We start from the raw sequence: 14,916 nt of genomic DNA, 5'->3' as shown, positions 1-14,916 counted from the left end.
TATGAGATAGATAGATAGATAGATAGATAGATAGATAGATAGATAGATAGATAGATAGATAGATAGATAGATAGATAGATAGATAGATAGATAGATAGATAGATAGATAGATAGCTTTAGTACCAGGCAGCGTTGCGCAATGCCAATTCCCACCTAACTAGCAATGATTGAGACTTCCACGCCACGTGACTAAATCACTAGTCACATGATACTGAAGTTCCCTGTATATAAAGTGCACGTCTTCTGAAAACTACAAGTTTTGTTATCTCTGTCAGTCCAGAACGACTAAACCATACAAAAGCATGACGGGAGATGTAGTTCAGCGTTTAATAACCAATCACATGACACAAAAGTCGACAAAACCCCGCATGTCCCTGTTCAGCATACTGATAAAACTACAATTCCCATCAGCGAGGGACTTGTGTAGTCGGCTGAAACGTTAACTTAATTCGCAAGGCATTTCGGGAAGTGAAGTCCCACTAAAGTGACAACTGGTTTCCTGGCTGCGCTGGCAGTTATCATGGCGGCGATGAAGCTGAGTGAGCTGCGGGACCCCAGCACCTTGTTTGAGGCTCATAGCGCCGAGGAGATCCGGGGGCTGGAGAAGAAGGTGCGGGCAGAGATTGAGCAGAAGAAGGAAGAGCTACGGCAGATGGTGGGGGAGAGATACCGGGATCTGATTGAAGCGGCGGACACTATAGGAGAGATGAGGAAGAGTGCGGGGCTCGTGGTGGACGCTGTACGGGATATGGAGCGCTACTGCGGGGCTCTGAAATCAAAGCCCAGCCCGGCAATGGGGCTCCGGGGAACCAGCGCTGTACAGGTGAGAACGTGGGATGGGTCGGCTCTGCTACATCTTGGCAGTTTTGCTAGTTATATGTTGGGGGTAGTGATATATATATATATTGAGGTTTGGGGGTCTTTGCTGTATCTGGAAGGTGGGATCCCAATGCTAATCTGTAGCAGGGTCCGTGCAAGTTTTTAGGCTCTGGATGTAAACAAGAATGTTCCCATTCAATGACAGCAAGCAGAGATTTTGAAATGTTGTCGCATCTTAGCACACAGTATATTAGGAAGTTGTAGCATTTTTTTTCTTCTCTGTCCTTCTCAGTCCCAGGAGAAGTTTTACAGCACGGCCGCACAGATCAAACTACTGCTGGAGATCCCAGAGAAGATCTGGAGCGCGATGGAGGCGTCTCAGTACCTCCGTGCCACTCAGCTCTACCTACTGTGCTGCCACCTGCACTCCCTCCTGCAGCTCGACTCCGCCACCTCCCGCTACAGCCCAGTCCTCGCTAAGTTCCCCATTCTCATACGCCAGGTCGCCGCTGCGGGCACCTTCCGGTAAGAATTCAGACCAGAAGGGGGGGGGGGGGCTGCAGTATATAATATAGGGGTTCCACTTTGGTTTAAAGAGATGATCGACCAGTCTATAGAGGGTTAATAGGATTTACCCTTTTAGGTCAATACAATTTTGGGCCTTGAGGACGCAGTAATTTTTTTTCCCCGTTTTTTTTCATTTCTGCGTTCTGAGGGCCGTCATTTATTAATTGTCGTAGCCGTATGAGGGCTTGTTTTTCGAGGCATGAGTTGTATTTTTCCACCATTGTGGGGCAAATTAAATTAGTAGTGACATTTTTTAGGGATTTTTTTGGGGGGGGGGGCAGCAACTTAGCTATTGTTTTTTCTGGTTTAATTGTTTACGTTCACCGTGCAGTAAAAAGGGCATGTTCGCTTTATTCTGCGGGATGTTACGATTACAACGATACCAAATATATAGATACTTTTTCAGTTTGACTACTTTTGCAACAAAAAAATATATTTGTTTTTGTGTTGCCACATTCTGAGAGCTATAATTTTTTTTTTTTTTTTTACCGGTGACGAAGATGCCTGGGGGGCTAGTTTTTTGCGTGGTTCAGTATACTAAAGCAATATTGCCTGTCAGTGCAAAACTGACTGGCAACCTAATAGGCATATGGCCATGGCGGGCCTTTGTTGGGCCCATGGTTGCCATAGCAACCCTTCAGGGAATTAATGGGGTGACAGAGGGAGCCCCCTTCCTCTTTATCCACTTAGATGCCATGGTTGCCATTAAGTGCGGAATCGAAGGCGTCAAATCTTAGATCCCGAACCCGGCCGTTGCAGCGGGATGTCCGCTTTTTATATTACAGCTGCCACCCGCAACGGATGACACGGGCACAGCTCCTCTGCCATCCACTAGGCATACCATGAAAATACCGCCATTAGGATGTAATGGAACACCCATCGTCGTGAACTAGTTAAAGGGGTTTTCTGTGAGTTTAAAAAATTTACCCTGAAAATACAAAATGTGACCAAATAAAAAAAATAACCCGTGCTCCGCTGGTCTTTATTGTCATAGCAAGGAATGTCTTCAGATTGTGGTGACGCAAAAACGAATGAATAAAAAGAAAACTGCAAACGTAACGACCCGCAGAATAAAGCTGAAAGGTCATCTTTACCGCAAGGTGGACGCTGTAAAAAGGAAACCCCAAAAAAAACTGGCAGAATGTTTTTTTTTTTTTTTTCACCCCCTCAACAAAAAATATCTAATAAGCCGGTTTTTTACACATTATCTCTACCTTACATTGGTACCAAAAAAATGCCCTCGTTGTCGACTAAAATATATTGAAATAATCGCTGCGTCCTCAATGCCCAAAATAGCTGCAACCTGAAGGGTTAAAACTGGTGCAAAGGAAAAGTGGAGTAGTTGCCCATGGCAACCATTAAGGTTCCTACTTTCACTTTCCAAAGGTCCTCTGAAAATGAAAGGCCGAATCTGATTGGTTGCTATGCGTAACTGCTCCTGGAAGTGTGAGCTGCACCTAAGAGCTGATATCCATATTGTCTTCTCTATGTAGCTCCACCATTCTACAGGAGAGCAAGTCTCTTCTAAGATGTTCCGCAGCGTCGGACCAGTCTGTGGCGGAGGCACTCTGCTCCATCATGCTTCTGGAGGACAGCTCTCCACGTCAAGCCCTGGCCGATCTCCTGCTCGCTAGAAAGACTGGCATCCAGCAGCTGCTCAACCAGCCGCACCACGGTGAGTCACTCAGACGGGTCAGAATTCCTTATAGCAGGCCACAGACAGTGGTCTTCAGCAGCACAGAGTATTTCAGAAGTGTTCTGATCCGGTGGGGGGCAATGAGCTGTCTCTTCATGTGATGTTAGTGTGGACGGTGTCATGTGGGAAGTCACTGACTGACAATGGAAGGAGTGGAGTTGCTCAGCAGCACAGAGTATTTCAGGAGTTCAGTGTGTTGATCATATCGGATGCAGTGACCCGTCCACTTGCTGTTAGTGAGGACGGGTCTGTACGTATGATGAGGAAGGACATGATGTTGGGGGGGGGGGGGGGAGGGCATTATATAATGTATTGAAAAAAATGTAAAAAATTATTTTGTGGTGTGGAATGGAAAAAAAATCGTCAATTCCTCAATTTTTTTTTTATTTGGGTTTTATTTTTTTATGACAGGTTTACTTTATTCTACGGGTCCGTACAATTCCGGCGATTTCAAATTTTATATATTTCTCAATGTTTTGCTACTTTTACAAAATAAAAACACTTTTCAGACCTCCCTAACTTTTTTATTTTTCCGTCAATTGAGCGTTCGAGGGTTTGATTTTTGCGGGACGACCTGTAGTTTTATTGGTACAATAAACCAAAAAACACCAATTCCGTTTTTTTTTTTTTTTTTTTTTTTTTTTTTTAACGGCGTTTCCAGTGTAAGTTAAATAACGTTACATCTAATAGTTTGGATCGTTACGAATGTGGTGATACCAGTTATGTTTATTTTATTTTTTTAATTGCTTACCTTATTTTACATAATTAATGGAAAAGGGTGTTTTTTATTTTCCAACTTTTAATAGGTTTTTTTGAATATTTTTATTTTTTCTAAACTTGTTTTGTTTTACTAGTGGCCTTAAACGTACAATACACTGAAAAACCTTTTTTGCATTGTATTTTTTTGTAATTTTTCCCGGAGGACTTAATAGGTGCACAAAGATGGCAGACCTGGGGGCCTTCATGATTGGGTCTCGCGGGAGCTGAGGGTGTGACGGAGGGGACCACCTCCCTGTCTAATCGCTTAGGTGCCACAGTCTATATTGACTGCGGCATATAAGGGGTAAATGGTTGGGATCGGTGTAATATCCAATCCCAGCCTTTTAGATTATGGGTTGAGCGGCAGTATACAACTGATACCTGCTGCGTACGTAGAGCGAGAGATTATCTATCTATCTATCGTCGGTAAGGGTTACATATACATTAGAGGGACCGGGTTCCTGACTGCACAGAGTGGTGATATACGAGGGCATTGATATTGTATAATTGTTGTGTCTTTATCTTGTCTTCCAGGCTCCAGCATTAAGTCCCAGGTGTGTTCACTGGTGGAGCTGTTGGCAAATACCCTATACCAGGCCCATGCCCTCTTCTATACCCAGCCAGATGATGTGCCCGCTAACCCCGCACTTAGCTGTGGGCTCTTATTCTCTATGTTGGAGACGGTCACCACCCAGCAGACAGGCGGTAAGACTTGCCCGACTTTTATTTAGACATGTCCTTGGCACCTTGCTCTGTAGTTGCAGCATTGACACCGAGTAATGGAAGTCCCATGATGCTTGGTGCCAGTTCACCCATTAGCGCACTGTGCCAGTCTCTCATGTGCGTATGGATTTTTTTATATTGCAGGGAAAGGCATTAAAGTCTTAAGAGAAGAAATTAAATCCGTCAGCTGGTTCAAGCATCTTCCACCATCCGTTGTTGATTTCCAGCCCACTCTGCGGACATTAGCTCACCCTATAAGCCAGGATTATCTGCGAGAAACTCTGCAGCGGTGGATAAACCTGTAAGAAGCGGGGAAGACTCCGTTCTTTATAGTCTTACTTTATAGGGTTTCTTCTTATGGGGGGTCCCACTGCGAGAAGCTAATGGTGGGTGGCTTGTATGCCACAGTGCATCAGTTGTATGGCAGACTATAACCTGTCAAAGCTCTCATATACAGACTTAGCGCTGCTCACGCAGCTGATAGGGTTTGTTACAATGTACCAGAAAATGCAATCCTATAGGAGCTGAGCACAAAATACACCAACACAAAGCTCTCTCCTACCCTGGACTCCAGGATTCCTACACTGATACATTGTGACAAACTCTAATATGTGTGATAGGGACCAGGTCTGTAGGATGTTCAGCTTCTGGCTGTAAACCAGTATGTTTTCATTCACTGACTGCAAGCATTGATCTTGAAAATGCTAAGGAATTGAAACACAAAGTTGCAGAACTTTTTATTACATATTCACTCAGCTTTATTTCCGTAAGGCCCCATGCATACGACCGTAAAATCGCCCGTAATTACGAACCCATTCATTTCTATGACCGACGAACACCTTCCCGTATGTCTACAGGAGGTTGTCCGTGCCGTAGAAACCGGACGAAAAAATAGGACATCCTATTTTTTTTTATTTTATGGACCGTGCTCCTATACATTACGATGGGAGCACGGCTCGTAAAAAAACGGCCGGGTGGCTGTCCGTAATTACGGGCACGGTCATGTGCATGAAGCCTTAGACTGGAAAATCACTTTAACCCTTTGCTAAAATCAAAACGATCGCTTGTTCAAGTCCACTAGGAGGATTAATAAAAAATTGTAAAAATAAAGTTTAAAATGTACAAAAAAAATAATTTATATTCAAAGTTTAAAAAAAATAAAAATTCCCCCTAAAGTAATGTGAAAAATAAACATACTTGGTATCACCATGTCCATAAAAGTCAGAACTAATACAATATAAAATTATTTATATCGGGTGAATGGCGTAAAACAAACGCGCCAGATTTGCTTTATTTTATTTTTTTGGGTCATTTGACCTCCCAAATAAAATGGAATAAAAAGTGATCAAAATTAGTATGTACCAATAAAAAGTACAAATCACCATCAGTCCTCATGAATATATAGAAGACCCTCTCGTAGTTCTCAATGTCCGGGTGAAATCCCCTCAGAAGTGAGATTTGGACTTGCTGACTCTAGAGGTCTCTGGTCTGATCTTGAATTTCTTCCAGGTGTAATGAAGACCTAAAGTCTGGGATTTCTGCGCTGTTGATCTACGTGAAGACTCTGAAAGGCCTGGCCGGCATCCGAGACGCTGTGTGGGAACTGCTGACTAGTGACTCCATGAGCCACAACTGGGAGAAAGTTTGTCAGCGACTACTGGACCGACCTATCCGTTTCTGGGAGGACATGATGCGGCAACTGTTCTTAGACCGACTCCAGGCAAGTGATCCGTCAGTGCTCCGGGGAAGGGAAGCATTACAAAATAATGGCCGTCCATGTTATACATTGATGCAGCCCCCCCTCTGTGATGGCCAAATACCCATATTGGGCACTGGTCTTTATGTGACAACCCTAAAGCCAAAGGAGACTCTTATAAGCCTCCTCCTAGTGCTGGGCGATTTTTGCCCAAAAATTTTGTATAGATTTTTTTTGAACGATTTGAATCTTGATTTTTCTTAATTTTTTCTGTTTATTTAACAGTAATACCAAGAGATAATTGAATGCATTTTCTTTCTATAAATAACTTTATAACATACATTGCTATAATTATTGTACGTTATTTCACAACTTTTAACCTCCGCAAATACTTTTTATAATCATAATTACAATTGGAAAAATGTCTATATAATTGATTAGAACGTCTGTGTTCCCCGGCAGGGAACAGGTTAACAGAATCTATAATCAATGATGCGTTGCGTGCGCGAACATCCCCCTCTGCCCGTGACCACCTCAGCCTGGTCCCCGACATCGCAGGCGAGAGAGGTGTAAATTGCAGCAGGGCCGGGCAGATAGCGCCGAGCGGACCCTCTGGGGCGAGATTACATTATAGTGTCTGAGGTCTGAGCCGGACCCTGTGCAGTACCGGCCCCACCATGGAGGGTTAAATAAATTACATTAAGGCCGGATTCATTGGACCGTGAGAAACGATCCGAGTGTCCGCCGGATTTCCCAGCTCGGTCACGGTACATGTGCACGGGTCTCCTGGCATCAGTCATTTAGGCTGCAGTCACACGACCGTGACAAAAGAATGGCCGTTAAAAACTCACCATTTGTTATTCATGTCCATTTTGCATCAGTGTCTCCAAATTTTCATCCATTTCCAGTCCGTCTCTCCGTTAAAAAATAAATAAAATTGATTTCATTAGTCAAGGTTTTTTGTCCCAGTCCCCTGAAAACACCACAATGCCCATGTAGATAGTGCCGCAATGTCCCTGTAGATGGTGCCCGCATATTGTGCCATAGTGCCCACATATAGTGACAGTGCCCATATAGATAGTGCCGGCCCCCCAATATAGTGTCACAGTCACCATATAAATAGTGCCACACCCCCTAGCAGATAGCACCCCCCTCCTTTGTAGATCGCATCCCCCCCCCCCCGCCTTGTAGATCGCGCCACTGTAGCTCCACTCGGAGCTGAATCTCCGGCCAGATGTTGCCGACACTTTGGCCGGGGATTCAGCTCCTAGTGGGAGCTACAGTGGCACGATCTACCAGGAGGGGTATAATGGAGGGGGGGTGCGATCTACAAGGGAGGGGGGGGAACAGTGGTGGGATATGTAAGGCGGGCTATTTACAGCGGGCGGTGTGGCTATGTACTAGGAGTCTCTGCTTCCTCCACGGAACTGCCGTTCCTTATTGTATCATTTTGTTCAGTACAGAACAGCAATTCTGTGGGGAAGCAGAGACAGAACAGGCGGACCAGGCAGTGACGAGGCGGCGGGGCAGAGCTTCCCCCTGCAGTACAGCGCGACTACAGAATCAATTCAAAGATTTCGTTAAAAAACCGAATCGTCAGAGCCCTTGAGGGTGAATTAATCTAATTAATTTGATCGCCCTGCCCTACCTCCTCCACACAAGGAGCTGTAAGGGCAAAAAAACTAATAGAAGTTATTTTTAAAGTTGCATAACCACACTAAATACATTCATTTAATAATAAAAAAAACTTTGCTTACAAAGGTGTACATAGCTGGGTCATGAAATAAAAAAAGACCCCTTCCCCCTCATGTGTGACAACCAGGGAACAAGTAAGCTATCTGATTGATAAGGAGGGTTGATATCATAAATAAAAGTCCATGTTTACCCCCCCCCCCCCTTCCCCCTGAAATCATCTGAATCCATACAGGGATGGGAGAAAGATCACGGATCCTCCTCCTTGCCCTGCGTGCTGCCGGCACATCCCATGCTGCACCACGTTCCCTGCTGAAGGGAAAACTGCAAGTACGATATATGCAGCTACCACTTCAACTTGCACTAACTCCGGCAGGATCATCACTGGAGCCAAGATTCTTGGTTTTAAAATAAGACCAACATGGTGGCTCTCGCTGTGTTCGAGCCGGAGCCTTCATAGTAGCAGCTCCCTTTCCAGTAACACTGTGCTCAGGCTAAACCGTTAGGAGGTTAAGAAATGACTGCCTGTGTAACTATCACACTTTTTTTTTTTTTTTTTTTTTTTTTTTTTGGAATGGGTAACCCTTTAATCTGACAATTTTGTCCTCTTTGCGCAGACTTTGATAAAAGAAGGTCTTGAGTCTATATCCAACGAGTCCGTGCAGCTCCTCTTCTCCACCCTGCAGGATCTTGAAAGGAACCCTGACACCATCAAACACATCCAGTATGAGAGTAACATCTGCTCCTTCCTATGGTCCGAAAACCCAAGTGACCTCCCGTCAGATGCTGCCTGGATCAGCGTGGCAGGCCGCAGCCCCCAGCGCAGGAGCGGCTTATCCCTCAAGGCCCAAGCAGTCACTCCATGCATTCAGAGCTTCTGCCAAGCATTGGACTCAAAATTGAAGGTCAAATTAGAAGACCTTTTCTCGTACCTGCCGAGGGAGGCATCTGGTACGGAACAGCAGAAGGAATCCCTTACAGCAGGTGGCAAGCACTCCGCTTTCGATCGGTATGGAGATGCCAATATGGTGCAGGAGATATTATGCCACCATTGCCTCACTTGTATGCAGCACATCCAGGACTCAGTCAGGGCACAGCTCAAAACTGCTGCAGATTTGGAACTTTGTGAGCACAACACTGTGCTGTTTAGTTATACACTTTGTAAAGTGCTTTTCCTGGCAAGGCTGTGCCAGTCATTGAGCGAACTTTGCCCTCATTTAAAGCAGTGCATCTTGGGAAAGGCTGGTGGCATCGAACCGACCATACGAGAAACGAAGACTGCCAAGAAGTCTGGTAAAGGGAGGACTGCTGACAAGTCTCAAGTCGTCTGCAAATGGCAAGAACTGAAAGACAAACTTATTAATCAGTCCTTGGACGCCTATTCCATCTGGAGCTCCACCGTGGTTCAAGTAAGATTCACCTCTATGATACATCACAAACACAATTCAACAAACTAAGATTTCAGCTCCTGAGTTACAGCTTGTACTGTTTCCCACAACTGCATTCACAATTCTGCTGGCTTCAGAGCTGAAAGCTCCCAGAAACTCCAGCTGGTTGTGTCGGCACAGAGCTTGCTTTTGTAATTTGCATTCTTTATGCCAAGAACATGTACATCAATCTGATGTAGGAAAAACTAACTGTCCTAAGCTGTTGGGGTGTGTCTGACAACAAGCTTGTCGACTGTTTCCAAGAGCAACCAGCAGAATAGTGAGTGCAGCTCTGGATCAGTACATAAGTAATGTAGTGTATATACACCGTTAATCCAACCGCAGAATACTGAGTGCAGTTCCGAAGTAGAATACATTTTGCCTGCACTGATACATTGTAGCAAATTTCAGGGCAGGAGAGATTTGTGCTGCTGATTGTTTTGTTTTTTTTAGCTCCCAGAGACTGGCAGCTGGTTCTCTTTTCCTTGAATAACATCTTTCACTTTAACCTCTTAATTTTTCACAGCACTTGGTGCATTCCTTTACAAATCCCATGCTGCAGAACACGGCCGGTTCAGCGCTCGCTACTGCCACCCAGTGGGATGAAATAGAGATTCAGGAAGAAACTGAAGCCGGGATCAGCGTAGCGTCAAAGATCCGACTCCCTGGACAGGTGGGTTTTTCTATTTAGTCTCATTATTGTATAATGAACGAAAAAAAAAATATATATATATACAAATGGGATGAAAAAAACCCATAGGGATGTAATGGATTAATACATTAACCCCTTCCCGATCTCCGCCGTAGGTATGTATGGAGCAGGCTCAGGGGCTCAGGCTACTCCATACACTGTGGGTGTCCATTATATACTATGGCTGACTCCCTGCTCTTACGGCTGGGATCGGAGAAAACTCTAAACCCGGCTATTTAACCCCTTAGATGCTGTGGGCAAGAGCTAGCACAGCATCTAAGCAGTGAGAGAGAGAGGGGAGCTCCCTGTCACCCCCAAGGCGCTCCTGCAACGCAATTACGAGGTGTCAACGGGTTGTTATGGCAGCTGGGGGCCTAATGTGTCAGGAAGGGGTTAATAAATTGGCATTATCACGAGGCTGTGTACTGTACTTGGATCCAACTGGAAATTACATATTCTCCTCCTGCGTGTCCTTTTCAGTTGGATACATCCTCTAGTGGCAGTGACTACGGGGATGAACCAGTAAGTGATGGGTTCAGTGCCAGCATTGTGATTGGTGACTTTACCAATACTCGCTACAGCATGTCCCCCCCCCTTATTTTGCAGTGTTCCTGGTACGTGCAGTCACTTCTGTTTAACCTGTGCCAAGCAGTCAACCATGTTGGGGGGCACGCACTACCCAAAGTGACCCTGCAGGAATTACTGAGGAGTTGCCTGGATGAAGTGCTCAGTGCGTATGAGAAGCTTTGCCAAGAAGATTTGGGAAAGGTAAAGGCTGCTGATATGCAAATTGTTTTTTCGTATTTAAAAAAATTAGAAAATATAATCGAAGCTCATTGTGTCTAAAAATGTAATTCTATTCGTTAGACAGCGGTTCGTGGATGGGATCCAATGCCAGTCTAATGTTGGGGGAAGGGCAGCCTGACTGTCCCCTGACGGCATACGCTAGGAGACAGATTGTCATCAGATTTTATGGTCAACACCACTCTTATGTTCCCGGGTGATAAGCGGCATCATATGTGTCTGGCAACCACTTATCCCACGATGTATATATGTTTATAAGGACATCGGATTAGATAGGTGTTGGCCTATGGTCTGCTTTAGAGACCTGACTACCGGGACCCCTGCCGATCAGCACAATAAAGAGGCCACGTGGCACCTGCGATCACATGCATCCCTTCCATTATTTATACACATTTGTAAGGGCAGCTGTGCCTGTACAACAACTCTTGGTTTTGTTTTGGCAGAAATCGTCAAATTGTGTCACTCAGACCAGAGCTCTGCAGATGCTCTTTGACCTCCGTTACCTGTGCCTAGTCCTCAGCTCCCGCGCAGAAGATGGTAAAACTAAGCCAGACTCCAGGTATGTTGCTGTTGACAGGAAGCTTTGTCATAGGATTCCTTGGTACAGAGAAAAAAAATCATTACACTGCTTGTCTGATCCTCACTAGAATGGTGTTTTGTTGCAGGATTCAGCAGGTGGCGGATCGATTAGAGAGCTGCATTGATCCATTCGATTTGGACGTCTTCACCCCACATTTGAATGTCAATTTAAACCGGCTGGCACAGAGGACCTCCGTAAGTGCCCAGCATGTTGTATGTAGAGGAAAACTCCTTTTATCCGACATTATTTGGACCGGATTATCAAACGGACAGTATGCAGAAATTGCGTTAAATGATACAATGGACACTTAGTAGGTATCCCGATTCTGGTTCCTTGCAGGTCTTATTTGGGTTACTGACAGGAGCGGAAAACCAGTTCACCAGCAGAAGTTCCACCCTTGGGGTCCAGGAGACACACAATGTCCTGCCATTGGCCTCCAGCCAGATACGGTAATTTCCTCCATTATATTGTGCTGTGTGAATGGACGTCTATGGGATCGAATGGTTTCTAGATGTCTCACGTTAGATTCGGGGACAACTAACAGAAAACGTTGTGACGGTTTTGCAGTTCGCTGTGCGACGCAGTATATTCTACTAGATATATGCTGGATGACTGGTGGGGGTCTGACCGCTGGGGCCACCTTGGATCTTCTCAGACGAGACGTCTATGCACGTGTTCTGGGAATGGGCACCTCCCAGCGGTTGTACCTCTACCTATCACACATTTATAGCCTATCCTATATGCACGTGACTGCAAAAACCTCTTTTACCCCCTCCGCCCCAAGACGTACATTTACGTCATAGGAACTGTCGCTTCTGCAAAATTACATAAATGTGCGGCATAGCGACGGATCAATGCCGACAGCGGCATCTTAGTAGTTAGAGGGAGAGGGCTCCCCATTTGTTAACCAGTTAGGCCCTATTAGCAGTCCGGCTCATACGTTCCCCATAAAAAGCGATCAAAAAGTCGAATGAACCCAAAATAGAACCATGAAAACGTCAACTCAGCCCTCACGTAAAAATGTTGTTTTTTTTTTCATGTCAATTATACCGCACCATGAACGCTGTAAAAACAAAACCCAGAAATCAATGGCTGAAGAATTGCTGTCTTTTTCCATTCCCCCCTTAATAACGTCGGAGAATGCAGCCTGGTCGCGCATTCCAACGTGCATGTACGTGATGGAGATCATGTGGGCACAGAAGCTGTGCCCGCACGATCGCCGCAGGAGCCCAGCTGTGACTGACAGCCAGGCTCCCGCTGCAATGGCCGAGATTGAAGAATCCTTCAATCTCAGTCATTTAACACATTAAATGCTGTGGTCAATAGCGACCGCGGCATTTAAATCTATTGAGAGAGGGAGGGAGCTCCCTCTGTCACCCATCGGCGGCCCGCAAATGCGATCGCCGGCAGCCAACGGGTTGCCATGGCAGCCGGAGATCTAACACGGCCTAATAGATAGCCTGTCCGTTTTACACTTTTTGCTTTTTTTTCTCCATTCCCCCACCCAGAAAATATAAGTTAATCAATAAGTCCCATGCATCCCAAAATATTAATGATAAACTACCTTGTCCCGCAAAAAAACAAGCCCTCATATGGCGATATCAACGGAAAAATAATACGTTGCGGCTCTTGGAATGCGGTTATGCAAAAATGTATTTTTGTTTAAAAAGTTTCTTATTGTGCAAACGTAGGAAAACATAAAAATCCTATACATATGTGGTATCGTCGTAATCGTACCGACCCATAGAATAAAGGTAACATGTTATTTATGCCGCATAGTAAACGTATAGTGCAAAAAACAATGCAGGAATAGCGGTTTTTTTCAATTCCCTTCCCCCAAAAAAGTTAATCAATATAATGTATGCACCAAAAAATGGTGCCATTGAAAAACAACTCGTCCCGCAAAAAACAAGCCCTCATACGCCTGTGTTGACAGAAAAATAACGTGAAGATGAGAAAAATGAATGCTTGGACATGAAGGCCAAAATAGGCCTGGTCATTTAGGGGTTACCACACCGTGAACGCTGTAAAAACAAAATCCAGAAATCAATGGCTGAAGAATTGCTGTCTTTTTCCATCCCCCCCTTAATAAAACAATAATATAAGTTACCCCACAATAGTACCATTAAAAAATACAATTCGTTCTGCAAAAATGTTGACCGAAAAATACAAAAGTTCTGGTTTTTGGAATGCGATAAAGAACCAAAAAAAGTTGCTTCTTCCTGAAGGCCAAAAGAGGCCACGTCTTTAAGGGGTTAACCTATTACAGCTACAAACCCCGGATCGCCATAGAACCCTTTGGTTCTGTAAGTTTGGTTTACTAGAACGGTGGGGTGTTACGTCTGGAATACGTGGGCTAGATTGCGGCTGCGTGTAACTGACCTGAAGGCTCTGCCGCAAACCAACAATTTGATTGTCTATAACACATTCACACGGTCATATTTATGGTCTGAAGATTTCCTAGGGCTAGACGACAATCTAATTGTTGGTTTGCAGCAGGGCCTTCAGGTCAGTTACACGCAGCCGCAATCTAGCCCACGTATTCCAGACGTAACACCCCACCTTTCTAGTAAACCAAACTTACAGAACCAAATCTATAACAAGGTTATTGTGCCTGTGGGCAAGCTGGCACCATAATCCCAGTAGCCAAATTCTAATTTCTTGGCTTCGTTGTTCTTTTAGGTTCGGGCTGCTCCCCCTCAGTATGTCTAGTTCCCGAAAGTCAAAGAGCAGGACTGTGGAAGATGTGAAAATGCAGGTGAGTTATACGGGAACACTGGAAAATATTACTTCCCCCCCCCCCCCCCCTGCCGTCTGTAATACATAGAATCAGTCGGTCTCGTGCATTATTAGAGAAGTCGCTGTACACCCTCCTATCAGCGCGGCTGAGACCTGATACTGCACCCTCTATAGCTTGTAATACTTGCTATCTGGGGGCTGTTATGTGGCCAAAATTATCTACCACTGCATCATTCCATTAAGATGACTGTAATATATAGCCGGAGAAAGTTGTCTTCCCATCTAAGACATTTATGGCATATCCCATGACTGAGCCTCGCACATATCTCCATTGACTCTCTGCCTGGATGTGATGGTGGGCACCCATATCTATCAGTCACTTATGGCACATTTAAGGTCTTAGATTGGAATAACCCTCTCTATTGGGCCGAGCCTGCTGGGACTTGCATCTAATCCCATGGATATGCCATAAATGTCCTAGATGGGAATACCCCTTAAAATACATACATAGTAAACATGTAGACCACTAATCTCTACCAAGGACAAGCCCCTCATGAGGAGTAGATGTGGGGGGGGGGCCTGGCTGCCGACACCCTGGAGCATGTTGTACATCCACTAACTTCTAGTTTCATGGGATCAGGTGGCCACAGAGAATTTGCTATGGGAGGGGGTCATCCCTTAGTTCCTTTAACTTAAATACTGTAATACCAGATATGGCCTATG

General features: G+C 45.0%; 1 protein-coding gene across 1 annotated transcript in view; it reads left to right on the top strand.

The window, feature by feature from the left end:
* The first annotated feature begins 476 nt into the window (after positions 1-476).
* COG1 (component of oligomeric golgi complex 1) overlaps positions 477-14,916 on the top strand; it is a 21,623-nt gene continuing 7,183 nt past the window's right edge. Inside the window, exons 1-13 of the mRNA XM_075845835.1 lie at positions 477-823; positions 1,112-1,344; positions 2,880-3,061; positions 4,376-4,546; positions 4,709-4,865; positions 6,074-6,284; positions 8,570-9,361; positions 9,906-10,052; positions 10,677-10,838; positions 11,318-11,433; positions 11,540-11,648; positions 11,794-11,903; positions 14,137-14,212. Of these exons, the coding sequence (XP_075701950.1) occupies positions 521-823; positions 1,112-1,344; positions 2,880-3,061; positions 4,376-4,546; positions 4,709-4,865; positions 6,074-6,284; positions 8,570-9,361; positions 9,906-10,052; positions 10,677-10,838; positions 11,318-11,433; positions 11,540-11,648; positions 11,794-11,903; positions 14,137-14,212 (2,769 nt within the window). The 5' untranslated portion in view covers positions 477-520. The remainder of the gene's footprint in view (positions 824-1,111; positions 1,345-2,879; positions 3,062-4,375; positions 4,547-4,708; positions 4,866-6,073; positions 6,285-8,569; positions 9,362-9,905; positions 10,053-10,676; positions 10,839-11,317; positions 11,434-11,539; positions 11,649-11,793; positions 11,904-14,136; positions 14,213-14,916) is intronic.

The sequence above is a fragment of the Rhinoderma darwinii genome, chromosome 13, assembly GCF_050947455.1.
Source record: "Rhinoderma darwinii isolate aRhiDar2 chromosome 13, aRhiDar2.hap1, whole genome shotgun sequence".
Lineage (NCBI taxonomy): Eukaryota > Metazoa > Chordata > Amphibia > Anura > Rhinodermatidae > Rhinoderma > Rhinoderma darwinii.
Note: the sequence above shows the minus strand (reverse complement) of the source record. Positions and strands in the feature narration are given on the sequence as shown.